The 22,211-nt window shown below is 38.2% G+C and overlaps 3 protein-coding genes across 3 annotated transcripts; 1 reads left to right on the top strand and 2 right to left on the bottom strand.

Moving 5' to 3' along the window:
- Positions 1–654: 654 nt before the first annotated feature.
- LOC106301851 (eukaryotic translation initiation factor 1A-like) lies at positions 655–1,873 on the bottom strand. Its single transcript, XM_013738334.1, has 2 exons — positions 1,726–1,873; positions 655–1,220 (listed from the first exon to the last, which is right to left on the bottom strand). Exon 2 carries the CDS (start codon positions 1,213–1,215, stop codon positions 778–780), a length of 438 nt encoding a protein of 145 aa, XP_013593788.1. The 5' UTR covers positions 1,216–1,220; positions 1,726–1,873; the 3' UTR covers positions 655–777.
- An 11,957-nt stretch (positions 1,874–13,830) lies between these two features.
- Positions 13,831–15,930, top strand: LOC106306904. The gene is made up of 2 exons (XM_013743691.1): positions 13,831–13,929; positions 14,273–15,930. The coding sequence occupies exon 2, from the start codon at positions 14,372–14,374 to the stop codon at positions 14,969–14,971; it is 600 nt and encodes a 199-aa protein (XP_013599145.1). The 5' UTR covers positions 13,831–13,929; positions 14,273–14,371; the 3' UTR covers positions 14,972–15,930.
- A 1,453-nt stretch (positions 15,931–17,383) lies between these two features.
- On the bottom strand, positions 17,384–21,208 carry LOC106302561. Its single transcript, XM_013739043.1, has 4 exons — positions 19,270–21,208; positions 19,070–19,204; positions 18,473–18,974; positions 17,384–18,361 (listed from the first exon to the last, which is right to left on the bottom strand). Exon 1 carries the CDS (start codon positions 21,206–21,208, stop codon positions 19,976–19,978), a length of 1,233 nt encoding a protein of 410 aa, XP_013594497.1. The 3' UTR covers positions 17,384–18,361; positions 18,473–18,974; positions 19,070–19,204; positions 19,270–19,975.
- Positions 21,209–22,211: the final 1,003 nt, after the last annotated feature.

The following is a 22,211-nucleotide window of genomic DNA, read 5'->3' as shown; positions in this document are numbered from 1 at the left end:
AAAATTATAATAAAAATAATTATAAAGTGCACTATTTTTTTTATTATGAATAGAATGATCAATAATTTTTTTAATAAGATTAATAAATAATATAATCACGATTATAAATACACTTACACATTTACATATACAAAAAAATATCTAAATATTATTTTTTTAAAGAGTATAATTGTATAAAAATCTAAATAGAAAAAATAATAAAGAATACTTTGAATAAAACTTCATATAAAAATATATAAACCAATTATACTTCATTATCTTAAAATTAATATAAAATGATACAAATTATTAAAATAAACTCGCGCGTAGGACGAGTTGAAAATCTAGTAATAGTTTCTAAAGTTCGATGGATTTGAACAAGAAATGTGAGGAGTCCATCAGGAAGATAAAGACTGAGCGAGTCCCGGTCATATAAGTTATTACTTCATAAGATATGTGATCCTCCAAGAGAAGTTTATGATTGTCTTCTTACTCAAATAGATTTTGTTTTTTGGTGCCCTCTTCATTCTAACTTGGTTTTTCAATAACTTTTCAGACGTGTTAGACTTATAGTAAGCAAATGGCCTAATCAAATCTTCGATGTGATGTTACTCCTTTTTATAAGTAAGTTTCTGGTCATAACGTGCATCACTAGAACAGAATGCGACAAGAAACTAGTGCAACAAGAACAAAACACATATATAATGTTTTACCACCAGTTTCTTCGTAAACTCAGAAGTCATGCGTCTCAAATTAAAAATACAAACGGAAAAGGTAAAGAAATACCAAACCAACACCTTAGATCCTATCGATATCCTCGTCCTCAAACTCAACATAGTCCTCGGCCAGATTGTCATCATCCTCTTCGAGATCACCAACAATTCCTTCGTTAAGACGAGTGTTCTCCGGAAGCTCACCATATGCCTTGAGAAGCCTAGCCTCATCAGACATGTACTTAAGGATGACATCAGCTTTGTCATCTTGGTAGTCTCTCAGACCAACAAGTATGATGTCACCTGCTGCAATCCAAACCTTCTTGTGCATCTTACCACGGATATGGCAGAGACGTTTATTGCCATCGATGCACATACACTCACATCTTCCATTACCAAGCATACGAAGGACTTGAGCGTATTCTTGTCCATCTTCCTTGAAAATAAGCTCTCGCTTCTCATCGTCAGCTTCGTTCTTTCCTCTCTTCCTGTTTTTTCCTCCCTTTCCCTTGTTTTTCGGCATCGTAACTGCCAAAATAATATTACAATCGGATTCAGTACAATGTTCTGTCTTAAAATATGAGAAGCGAAACTCTACTCTCTTAACTCCAAATAGACTCTTAGCAAAAGCAGACAACTGAACATCAAGCTCCAGCAACGACTAAGAATCTAAAAACAAAAAGTCAAACACTAACAACATAAGCTGGTTCAACACAAGTTCTTCACTCAACTACAATAATCGAAACCTTATAAAACTCCAAACAGAGTAACAAGATAAGCTATTCCTAACGAAATTGAAGATGCCCGTCTAGGGTTTCCAAACATAAAACGGAAATTTGAATTCAGATTAAGCAATATTTCAGAAAAAACAAGACTCTTCATGAATTTAAACAGAGAAAAATCAATTTCTGATCAATAATTGGTGGTAAGGAAGATCATCGGAGATACATAGACCTTCGCCGCAGCCTTAATCACTGAATTTTAACGACTAGAAAACACTAAATCTGCAGGGAAAACATAAAACGAGGCTCACCACTAAAAGGCGATCAATTAACTCCTTGGCTGAGATAAGATTCGCAAAGTCCTCTTTCAATTCAATTTGGATCAACGTTTTCTTCTCGAGCTGTGCGGCTGCGAAGTTATATCGAGCTTTCTAGACATCTTATATAGTGGAGGACACGTATTTTAATCCCCTTTTGTTTTAGGTTTTATTACCAAACCATACCCCTCATCGGTCTTGGCCTGCGCATTTTGTCAATTTCGACCGGTTCGGTTTGGTAGTTCGGGCACTGAGTTATTCGGTAATCGGAAAAGGTCCAACTTTAGATCCAAATATTTTGACTCTCAATGGTGACAGCGGACTGAGGGTCCGGGACAAGCGAATAGAACACTGCAGTATAGTTTTTAAACACATTAATCTAAAATAAATAGTTCAAAACAAAATATGAATGGTAAAATGTATAATAAATAGTATAGCTGCGGAATACATATAATATATTTATATTTTACAAATTTAAAAATTAGTGATACTAAAATAATTGAGAAAAAGACAAAAATAGCACTAAATCAAGTTTTTGTTCTCAAACTAGCACTCAAGATCAAAAGTCACAAAAATACCACTTAATGTTTTATTAAAAGTCACAAACTTAGGGTTTAGAGTTAAAGGGTGGGGTTTAGGATTTAGGATTTAGGGTTTAGGGTTTAGAGTTTAGCGTTTAGGGTTTAGAGTTTAGGGTTTAGAGTTTAAGTTTTAAGGTTTAGGGTTTAGAGTTTAGGGTTTAGGGTTTAGGGTTTAGTGTTTAGTCTTTGGGGATAAGATAAAAATAAAAAAATTAAAATTTTCAAAAGATAAACTTAGAAAGGTCCTATTTTGGTCATTTTAGTCTTTGGGGATAAGATAAAAATAAAAAAATTAAAATTTTCAAAAGATAAACTTAGAAAGGTCCTATTTTGGTCATTTTAGTTTTTGAGTGCTATTTTTGTGATATAAACTTAGAAAGGTGATATTTTGGAGATTTGCCCAAAATAATTTTTAAAATATTTATTTTATTTTTAAAAATATTTTGTATATCTGAAATATGAAATTTAATATGTTATTACTGAGATTTTACAACCAATAACTTATTTATATAAAAATTATACTAGTTGTCTTTAAAAATACTGATTTAAGTTTGTTATTTAAAACTAAAAATGTTAAAATAAAAAAAATTTATTGAATCTTTATTATGTAATTTTATAAATAACATAATAATTCATATTTATATTATATATAATAAATAATTTATGGGTAATTTTGAGAGAGCTTTTTTTGGAAAAAAATGAGTTAAATTTTTTTGGTCAAATGAGTTACATAAACCACATTATTATACAGAAAAAATATTGACCACACCATTATACAAATATATTGGGCATACCATGCGTTCTACTCTACCTTAACAAGACTATAAAGTAATAGTTTGGGTCCGAATGATAACAACAGATTAAGCGGTACAGATCAAACGGATAATATAATGTGGTATGGTTCAAATGCGGTTTTGTAAAAGAATCTGCATATTGCGATATGTAAACGGTTAAACTAAAAAATGGTATATAATAAAGTTTGAACGGTAACCAAAATAACAATCAGTGCGGAACAAAATTATATTTGAATAATAATAAAAAATTAAATAGAATATAAAATAATTGATCTGATAAACATAATATACAAATATGTAAAAATTAAGAATTGGGTATATATAACACATTCAGTATTTTTCATTATATATATTTATTTCTAGCTATTGTTAGCAAACTTAATTTTATTAACTAAATAATATACTTGCAAAAAAAATATATGTATATATATATATATTACATAGAACGTATTATAGTACTTGAATATGTATTATTTTGCATTTGTAATAATTAAAATTAGTAAAAACAAATGTTAACAAATATATGTGTAATAATATGACTATGGCCTTGAGTGGGAAGCAAAGACGCCATATGTGGTGCGTTATAATACAGTTTGTGTTGCCATTCAAACAAAATTTATCCCGCAACTAATTATATAACTAAAACAAAAAAGAATAATATATTAATAAAGTTTATACTGTGGCAGTTATGTTTAAAGAACAAAATGAAGTCCCGCACTATCTTCTTGTTGGCCTTGAGTGGAAAGCAAAGACGCCATATGCGGTGCGTTATAATACAGTTTCTGTTGCCATTTAAACAAAATTTATCCCGCAACTAATTATATAATCAAAACGAAAAAAATAATACATTAATAAAGTTTCTTTTGTGGCAGTTATGTTTAAATAACAAAATGAAGTCCCGCACTATCTTCTTGTTATGCATCAGTTTTGATGTGGTCAAGGTGGAGTTTTAGTGTTTTTTACATTTAATTTTTTTTCATAAAAATGTACACTAACTGAAGATCATAAACTTATGAAATAAATTATGTGTATCAGGATACCAAAAAACATAGTTGAAATACAATACTTTATCAAATAAAAATATTTGAAATAAAATAAACAAGTTTAGTTTTCTGAAAACCTGAATTGAAACTGATCCAAAAACGGTTCAGATCGGATCTACTAGTATAATTGATAGGATCCAAACTTAAACCGAACTTCGTTTTTCGGTTCGGTCTTGTTTGGTTCCAGATAAATGTACCTAGGTCTAAATACAATTTTGAAATTTAAAGATATGATATTTTAGATGAGAAAATATGTGAATATGATGAAGAAATTAAATAAAATAGTTGTTTAAATTAAATTAGTATCACTGATATCTTAATTAAATTTTGTGTAAAAACAACTAGAACAATTATAATTTTTAGAAATAAAATAATTGTCTATAAATCTCAGTAATAGCATATTAAACTTCATTTTTCAGATTTATATTTTTAAAAATTATATTAGTATTACTGATTTTTTAGTTTATAAAATATAAATATATTATATGTATCTCGCAGCATTACAGATGTATATATATAGATGTGTATTTAACTGGTGACTTTTTTATAATTCATATTTCTTTAAAAACTATCAAGATTACTCAAAAAGCTTTATTTGTTTTGGTATTTCCTAACTGTAATTTATTTGTATTTTATAAAAATATGTAAAATATATTTATAATATCAAATAGAATATTGATTTATATTTTCAGCACTATCCCCTAGACTATATTTGCGAAGTGATTTTGCCACATGTCTTCTTTGTAATCAGTTTAACAAAATAAATATGACATGGCTACTAAAATTGATGACATGGCTTCTAGGAAAATATGACATGGATAATTTCATTTAATGTTGATTTATATTTTTGGCAAACGTATTAGAATATGGTAATAATTCATATATTACATTCAATATTGATATTTCTTTTAGGTAAACTTTTTTACATATGGTAATAGCTCATACATCATCTATAGAATAAATATATTCACATATAACATTTCAAATTTTGAAATATTATTATTTTTTGTAATTATACAATTTGTATTACTAAAGATTTCAAAAATTTCTACAATTTTTAAAAAATTAAATATATAATCGTAAGATCATTAGTTTCTTATATATCTACAAATTTTATAAATATTGTTTAGGCTAATTTTTTTTGATAATTATACAATTTTATATTATTTTTATTAGTTTTATACAAATTGATTTAATATATATCAAATCTATATTAAATATTAGTAAGAAAATAGTAAAATCTATAATATTTAATAAAATTTATTTTTAAATATAAATTAGATTTAAAAAAATTCATTACTGCACATGGTGCAGGAAAACACCTTGTTTAGTTTAGAAATATCATTCAAGCATTTATCACGCACTTTTTTTATTATTTTGGTCACCACTCATATATTTTTTAAACCGCTTCTTTTAGACAAACCGCACTTATCCCGCAGTATGCGTTTTACTAACACAAACCGCTCTTAAACCGTACCGCACTAACCAATCCGCTTGTCCCTCCCAACCCGCGGTTACCATTCGGAGTCTGAGAAGAAATTAAAAAGGTGTGGTTAGTCATAGGCTCCGAATGGTAACCGCGGTTGAGCGGTACGGGACAAGCGGATTGATTAGTGCGGTACGGTTTAAGAGCGGTTTGTGTTAGTAAAATGCATACTGCGGGATAAGTGCAGTTCGTCTAAAAGAAGCGGTTTGAAAAATATGTGAGTGCTGACCAAAATAATAAAAAGTGCGTGATAAATGCTTGAATGGTATTTATAAACTAAGTAGTGCTGAAAATATAAATCAATATTCGATTTGATATTATAAATATATTTTACATATTTTATAAAGTACAAATAAATTACGGTTAGGAAATACCAAAACAAATAAAGCTTTTTGAGTAATCTTGATAGTATTTAAAGAAATATGAATTATAAAAAAGTCACGAGTTAAATACACATCTATATATATACATATGTAATGAATAGTATAATTGCGGGATCCATATAATATATTTATATTTTACAAACTTATAAAATCAGTAATACTAATATAATTTTTAAAAATATAAATCTGAAATATGAAATTTAATATGCTATTACTGAGATTTATAGACAATTATTTTATTTCTAAAAATTATAATTGTTCTAGTTGTTTTTGCACAAAATTTAATTAAGATATCAATGATACTAATTTAATTTAAACAACTATTTTATTTAATTTCTTCATCATATTCACATATTTTCTCATCTAAAATATCATATTTTTAAATTTCAAAATTGTATTTAGACCTAGGTACATTTATCTGGAACCAAACAAGACCGAACCGAAAAACGAAGTTCGGTTTAAGTTTGGATCCTATCAATTATACTAGTGGATCCGATCTGAACAGTTTTTGGATCAGTTTCAATTCAGTTTTTCAGAAACCTAAACTTGTTTATTTTATTTCAAATATTTTTTATTGGATAAAGTATTGTATTTCAACTATGGTTTTTGGTATCCTGATACACAAAATTTATTTCATAATTTTATAATCTTCAGTTAGTGTACATATTTATGAAAAAACAAATTAAATGTAAAAAACAGTAAAACTCCGCCTTGACCACATCAAAACTGATGCATAACAAGAAGATAGTGCGGGATTTCATTTTGTTCTTTAAACATAACTGCCACAGTAGAAACTTTATTAATGTATCATTAGTTTTTGTTTTGATTATATAATTAGTTGCGGGATAAATTTTGTTTGAATGGCAACACAAACTGTATTATAACGCACCGCATATGGCGTCTTTGCTTCCCACTCAAGGCCAACAAGAAGATAGTGCGAGACTTCATTTTGTTCTTTAAACATAATCGGCACAGTAGAAACTTTATTAATATGCTATTCTTTTTTGTTTTGATTATATAATTAGTTGCGGGATAAATTTTGTTTGAATGGTAACACAAACTGTATTATAATGCACCGCATATGGCGTCTTTGCTTCCCACTGAAGGCCTCAAACACAAGTGTGGTTTACCACGAATCTCTCCCGCACCTCTTTTTATTTTCATTTTATCATTATTTTTTAATTAAATGTAATAACAAGAAAAGTAAATCGAATGGTGACAATTTTTAGTCCGCCGTGTGCGTCATCTCGTCCCGCTCAATACATTCATAGCTTTTATTTTATGTTCGGTTCTGATTATGTAGGCAATCTACTGAGTTTGAGTTAAGAATTGTAAAAAGAACTTTAGATGAGTCAAATAACTGATATTTTAATTATTATCATTAAATTTTTGTTCATTTGAAGACAATTAAGCTAGGAATTCATTCCCCATATTTAGATCAGGACACCGACCTTCATACGACATCTAGTCTCTGAGTCGGGATTTCCTCTTACCTCCAGATAAAATAAAAAAATTCTACTAAAAAGAAAATTCTAATCTTAACTTTGACTACAAAAACCAATAAAAGACTCCTAAACCCTAGAATAGAAGAATCGACTATTGAACACTTTGATTAAGATACATACAACTAGAATTAGGGTTTATGGACCAATACAATGTACTCATGCTCTATTAATCAGTAAAACATTACTTTTGATCCATTCTTCATGCTTTACTGCACAAGTTCATGTTTCTGTAATATTACGAAGAACCATGATTTATTGTACACTAACAGTTTGCGCTAGAAAAAGGGATATAACAAGGACTACGTGACGATGACCAAAAGTGAGAATGAGCAAACTTTGGCCACCTCGACCTAAGCCAACTTTTGAGCCTAGCTCAAAGCCATGTTGAGGCAAATCACCAAGATGAATACCGCCCAAAAAAGTAACAACACCCCTGCGATAATCCCGAAATCATCTCAAAGATCAAACCTTGAAAGAGACAATGGAACTTAAAGCCGACAACTTAGTTCTCCAAAGGAAAACTCAGCCCTCAACACTGTAGGAAAGAAACGGTGCAGGTTCCAAACCCGCATCCGACCTATGCAGCCCCTGGGATAATCTAACTGGAGGAGATAACAAGACTCAACAGGCTCCACCACTGAAGGGACCGGCGGACATAAAACCGCACTAAACCAATTAAAGACAACAATGATTCCGACATGGATAAAAATACGAAGAGGCATGAAGCAGCCACACTCAAGAAATCGGTAGAAACAACTTACTTGGAAAATTCTTCTCCAAGAAATCTAAAGCAGTCCGTAAGGATAGAAATGCGTACTTGTATCTCACTTTCAATCAGAAGAAGTGCTCCTGATTTCTACGCAGACATCCCTTCACAGACGAGATCGCCCGGTCGAGAGAAAGTTCTCCTTCCCAAATATGAGAATCTATAACAGAACTAATGGTCTAGACAATCATGTGGCTCAATACAAGCAACTTATGCTTACTATAGCTATTCCAAAATAATTTTGGCAAGTTACCATGTGCAAGGGTTTCGGCTCAACTCTGACCAGAACCGCTCTGCAATGGTACATCACCTTGCCTACGGGATTGGTAGACTCCTTCGCAGCTCTAACTAAACATTTTGTGGAACAATTTGCGAGTAAAATGAACCTAGAAAAGACGGCCAACAATCTATATGAAATCCTTCAACACCAAGATAAATCTCTGCGTAGATACATAGCTCACTTCAACCAGGAATAGGCATCCATCCCAGATGTAACGCCTCAACAGCCATATCCACCTTAAAAAGAGGCCTACTGCCCAATGGTAATCTGTACAAGGAGCTAACCAAGTATCAGTGAAGAACCACATATTCGCATTGTATTAATAACCAAGGATTTGATACATAGTTGTTTTAAATAGTTCTATCAATTATACACAATGCTAGACTCATATGACCCAAACACCACTCATTCACACTGACCGCTTTCTTACATCATCCCGAGCCTTCACTAGGACCTGCCACAAAATGAGGAATAAGCAACTCGACAATTCCTTAGCGAGGCGAATCATTCCACCTACATGGCTAGTCTCTAAACACATGCCTAACAAGTTAATGATCATAAGTCTTTTAAATGAAAATGAACTCATAGCCCAATCCCCTTACACAACACTCGACTAAATGGTAGAGGTTCTCTGGGTATGGTTCATCCCCTAGGGTTGGCCTTGGCATATTCTGACCTTTCTTAAGATGTCTGATAATTTGCTAAGCGCTATGCCTAACGATCGTCCCAATTGCCCATTTCTTAAAAATATAACCTTACGTAGGGTTATAAGCATATATTCGGTTTGTACATCTACATGAATGCAACAAACAGGGTAATACACTCAGCCGAAGCCTTATTTACTCATTACGCAAGCACTCAATCATCCAACCAAACAACCCCAATTTTCTCAATAACGATAACCATGAAACGACTAGCTATGGGCCTTGGGATTTAAACCACTTTAGCACACTCACTTTAAGAATTCAGAAAAGATGACAAGATAAATTATATTTCTTCAAGGCATTCTCTTAAAGACTTTTCCGAAAACTGCCCAACCTCTTCGCCAGACCGTCCGGCCGGTCGTCGGGTCACTCACTCGATTCTAACAGTCCGCCAATTATCCTACTTATTTGGCTGGAGTAGAGTTTTTCCTCTCTCGACCAAGCATCTCTAACTACCTAAACTCTCCGTCCTCTCTCGCTGGAAACCTCTCTTTCTCTCTCTCTCTCTCTCTCTCTCTCTCTCTCTCTAAGGACTTTTCCCTTTACGATTTGGCTAACAGCACAAGAAGAGAAGGCAAGGGAGTATTTCTAGGAAGGAGAAATTGGCGGAGGGGTCACCATTTGCCAAAGGCCAAAATGGTGCGAGTTGCACTCGTGGCCATTTGCCCATAACTACCCTAAACTGACCCCAACTACTTTTGTTCCTTTGGTTTTGGCCAAACCCTAGCCTAACCTAGCCTACCCGAAACACCCTATACTAGGAGCATATCCCCTTGACGCCACCAACCACACCCAGTAATTATGGTCGGGTTGATCATATAACCAACTCACTCGTCAACCCAACTGTCTGAGCTGGTCGAGCTATCCAAGCTGGCCACCTAGCTGGTCGAGCTATCCGAGTTGGCCGAACTGGCCACCTAGGTGGCTTGATATGGCCTACTACACTCTGAGAAAACCGCAGCTACCTAAGCAAGCTTTGAGCTAACTACACTCCTTTTGAGCTACGAGAGACCTTGTTTTGGTCATAGGAGCTACCCAAGCTCCCAACCCAACCTCTCGACAATGCCTATGGAGTGTCTGGGTCGATGGTATATTCCAAACTTGAATATGCTTGTCCATTGGACGTCCATTTTTTTTCTATGCAGGAATGATGGCGTTATAGAAGCTTCGACTTTGATTTGTTGTACCAAGTCGAAGTATGATACCTGGTCATTCACTGATTCTGAAGTGCATAGTTCGGGAACTATGGAGAACGGGAGTACCTAGAGCTTGCAAAATTTTCAGGAATGTTCATTGCACTGAAATTTGATCTCTCTAGGCTTCTCATTCGGTTTGGGTCCTAGTTTGTTCGAGCATATTTCCGATGCACAACAAAGTTTCTTTTATTTTATTCTAGGTGGGTCGGGATGGTATGTTGGGTGAGGTTCTGACCTTAAGGCTTGTTTATCAGGATGGTAAGAATCCTTCGAATTTTAGCCCTTCTAGGGTTTGGCTGCTGGTAAGTGCAATATCAGTCTTGAGGTGACGAATCGAGTATCAGGGTTGACTCCCATAGATCAGTCATTTTCCGAATCCAGACTCGAGGATTCAGCTGATAGAGATTTGTTGAAGATCCAGTGATATTTTGTGATGTCACTGGTGTTTGTCATTGTGAGCTATTCTATTGTATACAGTGATTTCACTTTTTCATGATTTTGGATTTAGATACTGGTTTCATTTCTTTCTTCAGATTCGTAAGATCAAACTATCATGTGTGTGATGAATCATTTGCATCTTTTCTGGAAGCCTGATGTAGCTCAAATTACCCTAGAGAAACTCTCTCAAATAAGAGATAGATTACAGCACCTAGGGATATAATCCACATGTACCTTGTGAACACAATAGACTATGGACTTCATGATTAAGCTAGGCGTAATATCGAAAGGAGTAAATAAGATAATATATTTAGGTAGTGAGATATATGGGAAAACACTATACTTAGGGTTTCATGCATGCAAACAAAAATATAATTATAGATACTAAGGGTGTGATAAAAACCGTCCTAGAACTCGAATTCAATTAGTAAGATATCCAACTCTCGCTGCGAGTATAACCAGATGTCTAGACTATTAAATTCCAAGTCCTGTATGCGAACTCAATTAATTCATGACAAGCATTAATGCTGAGATTTGATATGTTCACTAGTTTTCTAAACCAACTCATGTTGTATTTATTAACATAGCTCAGCATGATTAGTTTCAAGAGTCGAACCCACTCTCGCGATTATGTTCGAGTATATTTTATACTATGGCTAAAAACCGGTGAAATTCATAGTATACTATCCTTTATGAAATTCATAGTATACTATTCCTAAAAATTTCCATAAAGACAGACATAATAAACCCACAAGTCCATAATCACAGTTTTATAAATCATTTTTAATCCCTTGAAATACCCATCAATTTTTACATTAATTACATTATTCATAACGTACACTTCATTTTAATAATATTCCAGAACACATTTCATCAAAAATGAACTTATATTACTTATTTTTGAAGCTTCAAATTTATCAACGGAAGAGAATGTTACCAGGTATGTGGAGAAGAAGAAAGAGAAGTGGAGCCCACATAGTAATTGATTTATTAGTGATTTAATTATATTATTAATTTAGTGAGGTGGAATAAATATGAAAAATAAATAAAAAGCTATTTTTGGAAGGACAAAGACAAAAAGGTATTGAGAATAGATAGGGGATAGTGAGAATAGTTTTTTTTTTAGTAAGGGCATAATGAGTTTTTTTTTTTGACATCAAATGGCTGATCTATTACTCAAGCTTGAGGTGGTCTGGGAAAACAGACCAGAATAAAACAACCAATGTAATACAGTTCCCTATGAAAGGATCTTGCTATCTTAGCTAATGAATCAAACGATACATTTTCAGATCGAGGAATAAAAAAAATCGAGAAATCTGGAAAACTGTTCTTCAGCTTTTGCAGCTCATTAATTCAGTTGAGAAGTTGGGTCATACTCCGGGTCTTGAATCATTGAGATAAGATCCTTACAATCGGTGCCAAAAGCCTGACACGTCGATAGTTGAAGCATGCACTCCATTGCCCATGATAGGGCCTCAAGCTCCGAGTGAAGTGGTGAGATTCTTCGTCACTGGTTTCGTGCTCCCAAAAGCTGAGTTGTTCCTCCTGAGGCTTTCCATGTCCATCCATAACCACTGTAGAGTGCATCATGTGTCCATGATCCATCTATCATGCATCTTTCAGAATTTGTTCTCTTTTCATGGTTTTGTGTAACTTCTAGTTCTTGTTTGATGTTTGCTTCGAACCAAGCATGGCATTCTGATTTAGCATGTTGGACAGTTTCCAAAGGGTCCCTATCTATTCCTCTGAATAATTTATCATTTATCCTTTCCAGATGTACCACATAATCTAAGGATATGGGTCTTTATCTTGCTCAGGGTCTTTTATATCATTCTTCCTCCGAAAAAAGGTAGTATATGTTTGCATAGTGGCTTGCGCTAAGGAACAACTATGGTGGAGTTGGGGTTGCTGCATGTGCCCATGTTTGTAATGTTGGGGGACATTCAAAGATGGCATGGTTTATAGTTTCATTATCTGCTCCGCATCTAGGGCAGTGGTTGCCGCATTGCATATGACGATGTGTTAGGTTGCTTGTTACTGTTAATTGTCCAGAGATTGTTTGCCAGATAAAATGTTTTAGTTTTGGATTTTGGTGGAGCTTGTATCTTCCAAGCAAAGGTTTGGAGTTTTGTAATGTTCGGCTCCATCTGGGTGTCCAACATATTGAGAATGTTCCTGGTAACCCAATACCCTGACTTAACAGTGTACATCCCGTTCTTAGTATAGCTCCAACAATATTTGTCCCGCTGATATCCTTGACTTATGGCCAAAGATTGTATCAGGGGGATATCTTCCGGGTCGAAATAGTTTACAAGAAACTCAGAGTTCCATATTTTTCGTTCATCTGTCATAAGATCACGAACTGACATCTGAACCACTGGTGCTATTGGTCTAGCTGGTATCGTTGGTATCCAACAATCTTCCCAAGCTTTAATCTCATTCCCGGAGTGTACCTTTTGTCTGATCCCCACCATCGTTAATGGTTTCACAGCCATTATACTCGTCCATCCATATGAGGGCCTGTCTGCATCGTTTAGCCGCAAGGGCGTGCTACATCTGAAGTATTTTCGTCTTAGAACTCTAGCTACTAGAGAATCTGGGTTCTGTACCAAGCGCCATAATTGTTTGCCTAGTAAGGATAGGTTGAATTGTTTGCCTAATAAAGACATAATGAGTTAAAGTCCAAATTTTACACCAACTAATTTGAATCAACAAAAAAAATCAATTCCCAATTTGAATCAACAAAAAAATAAAGACAAAAAAAAACGGCGATGGCGATGACCTTCCATTAGGGTTTCGATGCGGCTTCAAGGATGGGATCCAGGTATTGGAGAAGATCTCTATCATAATGATAAGATCGGTAGGATATTGAATCGAGAAGGAATCATGGCAAATAGGATTTTCGGAGATACACAGAGATTTTTTTGGATCAAAACAAAGGGTGGGTCTTAGAGCATAGGGCTTTCAATGAGATCAACGGAAGGGAAGTGGAATATAAAGATTCAATCCCCAATTTTTCGAGGTATGTGTTTCGTTATCAAAACGAGATTCTTCTCAAACGATCCAGAGTTTCGTGAGATCATGATACCATCCCATTTGTATGGAGATTGGAAAGTTTGGATATTGTTTTTGAATTTCGAGGGAACATTTGGAAGTTTGATTTGGTTAATGGATTCGCGATTTGTGATTTTAAGAATCACTCAGGGCAGATGCAGTTTTAATGATTCAGATTTTCGGATTGGAGGGACGGGTATTGGTTTTTATTATAAAAGGGGATGGGGGTTGTACTCTTCTATCACAGTTTCAACATTTATCTCATACAAATTTTACATCTCGTTCTTTTTGCTTTTGATTTGGGAACTCAGAGTCAGCTGGTGGGAAAGGTGGGTGATTTGAAGAATGGCGAGGGGACCCGAAAACGGTTGAAGATATCAGTTCCTCACTTTGATAACTCAGACTTGATCATGAGTTACTCTAAGACGTTGATTGGGAGATGCATGAATCCGGAGGAACAAGATGCTAAAGCTTTGCTGGTGATGCTCCTGAAGATATGGAAGGTGCGGATGTTCCAGTTTCATTTTGAGAAGGATGAGGACATCGAGACTCTGTTGGAGATGCAGCCATTTCATTTTGATTACTGGATGCTCACTTTAGCTCGATGGCAACCAAGGATGTCAAGGAGTCTCCCATCGGAGATCCCGTTTTGGATCAAAGTTGAAGGTGTCCCGATAGAGTTTTGGTCAACTTCAACTTTCCAGAGCATAGGAGATGCAATTGGTGAAACAAGGAATGTGGACCTGAATTATGGAAATATGCGGGTGGTGCTTGATGGCTTCAAAGAGCTATGCTTCGATACAACTGTGGATTTTAAGGGTGGTGAGTTCTATGAGGAGGAGGAGGCACCAGTTTCTTTGAAATATGAGAAGCTTTTTGGGTTTTGCAAGATATGTTCCAGTCTTTGCCACGATGAAGATCACTGTCCTCTGAGTACAAAAAGTTTCGTGAAGAAAAAGGAGATCAAGGAGGACTTAGGGAGCAGGAAAGATGATTGTGCAAGAAGTTAAAAGGGAGTGGTGATCAAGGGAGATGTGAGCCATCAGGAGAACGTTAAGGATCCGAGAGGGTAATACGGGAAAGGAAAAGGTAAAATGCACGATGAGCATGATACCAAGTGGGTTCAGGTCCCTGAAAGAGGAAACAAGCGATCTTCCTTTTACCGGAACAACAACATAGTGGAAGAAGGGAGCTCAAGGTATAGAAGTTCTCGCTGGGAGCAAACAAGGAATCAAAGGCAGGATGATAGGGACCGAACACATCGTGGTTTAAAACGTGAGAAGAGTCCTTTGGATAAGGTACGAGAGGAACCAAAGGAGGATGGGGAGATTCAGGATATAGTGAGTACCAAGAGGAGTCTTCTGCTGGAGAAGAAGTTAACATTACCTAACATCCCACCAGTGACGCAGCAGGACGCTCATAGTAGCAACATTAATGTTGTAGAGGTAAATGCGAGGTCGGTGGAGATGGAAAGTGATTTGAATATTGCTTTAGCTGATGTGAGTATGAATAATGGTTTAGAGGTGGCTCAGGAACCGGTAGAAACTAGGAAGTGTAGTTTGGATAATGAGGTAATGGAGGTAGATGAAACTGGGATTAAATGTTGTGGGCAACAAAGGGTTTGGCTATGATGATGATGATCTCCAAAACTTAACTGATGAGGAGCTTGAGGAAATGGATACTTTACCGGAGGGTGCGATAGTGAGCACGAAGGGCGAATCTCAATTAGGGGAAGCTGGAGATAAGGGAGTATTAGCTGCTGATGAGGAGAAGAAGAAAGGCGCTCGTAAGGTTCTGTTCAAACAGACAATCAGGTCAGCATGAACTACCAAAAAGAGGTTTGTTCATGCACTAATTTCTCCAGATAAAAATGCTCCACCTAAGACAGGAAAGCGCTAGGGAGAAGGCGCAAGGCAGACAAAGGAGAAGAGTCCATCAAACCCAAAATCCACCTCTTCAAAGCAACCATACTGTTGGAGAAGGGCTTAGCACAGGCCCATTAAGAGCTAAGCCCAAAATCAGGTCCGGCCCGTTAAGCAACAATTGATGATTTCGCTAGAAGACAAAACGTACGTCACTATAAATAGAAGACGTCAGACTCATTGAAAGGTCGTTCAGAAAAGTACAGAAAGTACAGAAAAGGAGAACATCGCCTCTACATCACAGACAAAGTCTCGGACGACCTCGAGCACTAGGCGAGCTCGGCCCAGACGACCTCAGAGCATGAAATAGAAAGATACTTGTTTAGACGAACTGTTTAGACGAGCATCTTTAGTTCTTGCAATTGACCGAACTTGTTTATTCTTGACTATTAATACGAAAATCTCCACCCCTTTATATCATTTATAAATATTACATCACCGACAAGATATGGAAACAACAATTGGCGCCCACCGTGGGGCAGGAGATTCTTCACCTCAAGACAGCTCGGCAGTCACAGAACCCACATCGCAACCAGACGCCCCGATTTCTGCAACCACCGACCATCCTGGAATAACGAGCGCACAACTAGCTGCAATGACAATCTCCGACCATCTAGCCAACACCTCGACGCTAGTGGCGATGACCTCGGGCGAACCATCAATGGTGGCAACCTCGAACCATCTAGCCAACACCTCGTCGTTAGTGGCGACGACCTCGACCCAGCCATCATTGGGGACAACCTCGGCCCTTCCAGCCAACAACACAGTGTCTATGGTGGCGACCTCGGCCCTACCAGCAGCAGTTACGACCTCGCGTCATCTAGCCAACACCTAGACGTTAGTGGCGACGATCTCGACCCAGCCATCAATGGTGACAACCTCGGCCCTTCCAGCCAACAACACATCGTCTATGGTGGCGACCTCGGCCCTACCAGCAGCAGTTACGACCTCGCGTCATCCAGCCGGCACCACGTCTCTCATACAGACGACCTCAGTCCAACCAATAAATCTTGAGACTTATGCTCGGATCACAACTCCTGTGCAACCCACAAACAGGACAACACCTGTCATAACCCCAGCTGCAACACTGAGACCATATTTTAGAGACTGGTTCTATAAAAAATTATATTTTTTTCAAACAAATATCAGGATACGACCATCACTCACAAAAAAACACGAGATCCGTTCTCAGTGCTGCAGCTCCGCGCTCACACTTAATCAAATTTGCAAAATAAAAATACGAGATCCGTTCTCAGTGCTGCAGCTCCGCGCTCACACTTAAATCAAATTTGCAAAATAAAACTACGAGATCCGTTCTCAGTGCTGCAGCTCTGCGCTCACACTTAATCAAATTTGCAAAATAAAACTACGAGATCCATTCTCAGTGCTGCAGCTCCGCGCTCACACTTAGTCAAATTTTCAAAATAAAAAAAATATACAGAGATCCATTCTTAAACGCCAGCCCTACAACATCTCAACGATCAAAGGCATGCAAAGAAGAATAAAAACAAACATGAAGAATTCAAGCATCATATAAAAGAAGTCCAACATGATCGATCATAACAACAAAAACCAACAAGAAGACTACCATCCATATCTGAAAGAGATCAACATGATCAAATCATAACAACTAAAGTCTAAAAAAAGCAGCAAAATAAAAGATAGCAGCAGCAAGGTAGGGCCTCGACGATCACACGAACCAAACTATGGGCGCGAAGGAACCTGACCCTCACGCCTCACAGCCGAAGACGCAGCACCAGCACGATCAGCCACATGACGACGACTTGCTTCCTCACGACGACGATTTTCCTCCTTCACTCTTGCCTTAGCAGCATCTTCAACCCCCGCAGTCAGGGATGGATGAACAGGAGAAAGTGGATGAGTAAAATCAAAGGAAGGGATATCAGCCAGTTCCTTGGGTTCAAACTCAACACGAACAACCAAGTTCGCCTTCTCCTTCCTCCGGACCAATTCATTCTCAAGATGCTTAACATTTCCATCAGGAATAACAATTGCCTCTTTCTTCCAAGTCTTGGCAGCATTGAGCACTCCTATGATCTGATTCATTCCATACATAGCTATGCGAACAACCTTCTGATTTTCCACATACCTCAGCACCTTTTCCATACGAGAATTGAAAGTAGCAAGCACATCATCATGTCTCGTTACTGCCCTGCGATACCTCTTACCCGCCACTTCCTTTTCCTTCCTAAAACGCTCCAAGTCGGCCGCTTGACGTTTCTTCACCCGCCCAGCTTCCAAAGCTATCTTTACAGTGAGTTTTTAAATTTCTTACAACGCATCTGAGGACCCTTTCTTCTCAGCCTCATACTTGCCGCGCAGAGCCGCTATTTCCTCGGAACCGCCAGCCTTATCCTTAATAGAAGCAAGCTCAGCCTTCGTTTTTTCGAGCTCGGCCTTCACCTCTTCAAGCTCTTCATCTTGATTAACCACCAATTTATTCGCAAACTTTGTAGCCTGCATAGAACAACACAAAAAGATTCCTTTAGTTCAAAACCACAATCTCATTTTTCTTAAAAAAAAAAAGAGAAAACAAACAAACTTTGAAGAAAAAAATAATTATCTTACAATGGCCAAGTGACGAGCGAACTCCTGATACCACTCACCGCGCCTAACTTGATCAAAAGGCAAACCATCAACGCCACCAGGTGATTGAAACAACTTGAAAAGATCACCACATCCCGAAGCCAAACCCTTGAACGAATGTTCAAACGACTCAAAAGATGCCTTCTCCGCAGCAGGAGACTCAACCACCAAAGGCAGCTCAACATCAGAGCTCACAATTTTGCGAGATTTCGAAGACGGCACGTCTTTTGGTGAACGACCAGCGGCAGCCCTTTTCGCCCCAACACTTCCACTGCCCGCAACAACAACTTCCTTTCCAGAAATATCAGCGGACGGTACAGGAACTGTCGAACTCATAAGACCCATAACAATACTATGAGCATATGCCGTAGGCTCCACACCAGCGGCACACTGACCAGACTCAACAACAGAAGCATCATCAATACTCCAACAAAACAATCAACCAAACTCGGAATCTCGCTCAAATCCATTTTTCTCCAACAAGCTACAAAAAAAGAGAGCCAACAAAACCATACAAAATCAGTAACTTATCTAAACCAACAAGCATTTAACCCACCAAAAAAAATGCATATTTTCAACCTGAGTCAATAAACGGGATGCGCCGCCAAACCTCCGATCGCCTCACCACAGTCCAATCCCGAGCCTTTGTCTCCTTGAAGTATTCCACGCACTCATTATCACCAGGAGCAAGAGGAACACCAACTAAATGACGACCTGCAAAACAAGACAACAATCAAGAAGAATGTCAAACAAGAACACCCCAATAAGAGTTAAACTACCATTGTAAGGATTCCAACTACTCCTAAAAGGGACACTCATATCAGAAACATCAGGGACCGAAGAAGGCGCAATTCAAACATAAAAAAACTTCTTAATCCAACATAACGTTTTTCTCTTCCTCTCCCCAACAACACCACAGCCAGCCTTCATAGACACATAAAAAGCCCCGTCCATTTTATCACACCGAGTAATATGCGCAATACGTTCAAACAAGCATAGGCTCATGTGAACACCAATATCCGCAGCTGTGAACAAAGCTGCAACTATGTTTTGGATAGCAGCAGGAGTAAGCTGAGCGAGTGCAATAAGATGTTCATCACAATACACCAGCAGCAACCTCGGGAGGGGAAACCACAAATGATAATCGGTGAACCAGAAGTCATAAACAAAAAGCCACCCTTTCGGAACCGTCCACGGGCGATCATCCTCGCCAAGATTATGCGCTTCTATGACACCATTACGGCAACAGTTGGCTGAGATCCACTTAATTGTATCCTCATCAACAATAGAAGGAAACGACTCCAATGGATCCGGATGATTAACAAGAGGACCTACGAAACTCCTAGGCCTTTCCCTCGCCTTCCTGACCCTCCTTTTCTTCTTCTTCCCATAGCCACAAGGATTACCAAGGGCATCAAGCGATCCAGCAAGGGAGGCAGACACGCTTTCTTGTTTTATTTTTCTCAAAATATCGGTAACATCGGCTCAACGATCACTGCCTCCATCGGTATCATCCCTCCCATCATCTACAACAATGACTCCTAGACTACCACCAACACCGCTTTGCTCACCATTAAAACTATCCTGCTCATCACTAAAGTCATCACATTCACCACTAAAATCACTACGTCCATCTACACCATCTCGGTCACCCATCTCGTCATCTCCAACAGCAGCATGATCACCGTCACTAGCATACTCGTCTTGATCACTTTCCTCGCCAACATTAACGTCACAGGTCCCATTCCACTCATCATCGGCGCTCTCCAGAGCACCATCATCCTCAACATCAACGTTTTCGACGTCATCATCTCGTTTATCATCTTCAGAAATATTATCATATTCACCAGCAACATCAGCACTATCCACAGACTTCTCACTATGAGAACTCGAGTACGAACTATCATCAGAGGAACTTGTAGTTTCCGACGACGACTCTTTAGTTTGAGAAGAGTTCGCCAGCCGCATCTGCTCATACTCCCGGACAGTTTCTAACATAGTCTTCTTCACCAAAAATGACGAACTAGGGACAATAAGAGGCGTTGTCAAAGACAACCTCGACCCCTCAACGCCAGGCTCCACCGCTAAATTAGTCCCATGTTCATCAAAAAGAAAACTAGTCCCTTCCTCGATCAAACTCGCGCTTACCCTGTTTTCTGCTTCACTTCCAGTAAGAGTACCTAACTCAACAGCAATGACAGATTCGGCAATCTCCGACCACGACTTGCGGCCATCGGCAAGCTCCATCTTATGAACTAACAAAGACAGCTGCTCACGAGCAACCTTCCCATCCGACGACATACCAATCAGCGAACTCAGCTCCAACGTTTCCATCACTGACGGCATATTTAGCACAACAGAAGATAAATTCGGAACGAAAGACGAGCTCAACCCCACCTCACCGTGACACGGCTCCCTCGATAACGGCAAGCTTGGAACAGCAAACGACAAGCTCAAACCTAGGAACGAACTAGGAACTGATGAACTTGAAACAAAAGCCGAGCTCGACCCCACCAATGGCAAGCTCGTGCCCTCCGCATCTCGACCACACTCTTTCACCAACAACGAACCCGAAGTAACAACATGAGATGAGTTTGGAGTCACCATGAACAAGCTCGGGACGTCAGGAGGCGAGCTCAGACCCGCCGTTGGCAAGCTCGGGACGTCAGGAGGCGAGCTCAGAGCCACCGTCGGCAAGCTCGGCCGCAGTAACAACATGAGATGAGTTTGGAGTCACCATGAACAAGCTTGGGACGTCAGGAGGCGAGCTCAGACCCGCCGTTGGCAAGCTCGGGACGTCAGTAGGCGAGCTCAGAGCCACCGTCGGCAAGCTCGGACCCGCCGTTGGCAAGCTCGGGACATGGAGAGGGGAGCTCAGATCCGCCATTGGCAAGCTCGGGACGTCGAGAGGCGAGCTCAGATCCGCCATTGGCAAGCTCGGGACGTCAGGAGGCGAGCTCAGATCCGCCATCGAGGAGCTCGGGACATCAAGAGGCAAGCTTGGAGCCGCCATCAACGGGATCAGAGCAACAGGAGACGAGCTCGAAACCACCGTCGACGAGCTCGGAGCCGCCATTAACAAGCACAGAACATCAGGCGGCAAGCTCGGCGCCACCATGGACGAACTCTTCTTAAACCTTCTATTGGTGACGAGCTCAACCCCTTTCCAAAACGAGTTCAGTCTCTCCTCCCACACCTCAGAACACGAGTTCAACCCCTTTTCTAAATGAACTCAGCCTCTCTTTACATCACAGACCTCCTCACGACAAACAACCAGATTTGTTTTCTTTTTTTTAAAAAAAAAGGGAAGAAGAGAGATGAGAAGCAATGTCGGCAAGGAAGAACCAAGAAAGAAAATAATAATAAATAAAGAAGGCAAAGGACCACACAAAAATAATAAAATGAGCAAAATTTTTTACCTTGCTTCCAAATGGGGGACAAGAACTTAAAAAAAAAAGAGAATCAACCAACACTTATATAGGAAAGAAAAAATGTGTTGCCCTATTTCCCGACAATTCCCGAGCCCGACCTGATTTTCTTAGACAGAAGATTCCAGAAGAATTCACCAAGATTCAACACTTGGCGAACTGGGGGGGGGGGAATTGTTGGAGAAGGGCTTAGCACATGCCCATTAAGAGCTAAGCCCAAAATCAGGTCCAGTCCGTTAAACAACAATTGATGATTTCGATAGAAGACAAAACGTACGTCACTATAAATATAA

This window comes from Brassica oleracea, chromosome C7 (assembly GCF_000695525.1).
Source record: "Brassica oleracea var. oleracea cultivar TO1000 chromosome C7, BOL, whole genome shotgun sequence".
In the NCBI taxonomy this organism is placed as follows: domain Eukaryota; kingdom Viridiplantae; phylum Streptophyta; class Magnoliopsida; order Brassicales; family Brassicaceae; genus Brassica; species Brassica oleracea.
Note: the sequence above shows the minus strand (reverse complement) of the source record. Positions and strands in the feature narration are given on the sequence as shown.

Bases quoted from the DNA above. Each gene is read 5' to 3' on its own strand.
- LOC106301851 (XM_013738334.1), bottom strand. From the start codon at position 1,215: ATGCCGAAAAACAAGGGAAAGGGAGGAAAAAACAGGAAGAGAGGAAAG.
- LOC106306904 (XM_013743691.1), top strand. From the start codon at position 14,372: ATGAGTTACTCTAAGACGTTGATTGGGAGATGCATGAATCCGGAGGAA.
- LOC106302561 (XM_013739043.1), bottom strand. From the start codon at position 21,208: ATGTTGTTACTGCGGCCGAGCTTGCCGACGGTGGCTCTGAGCTCGCCT.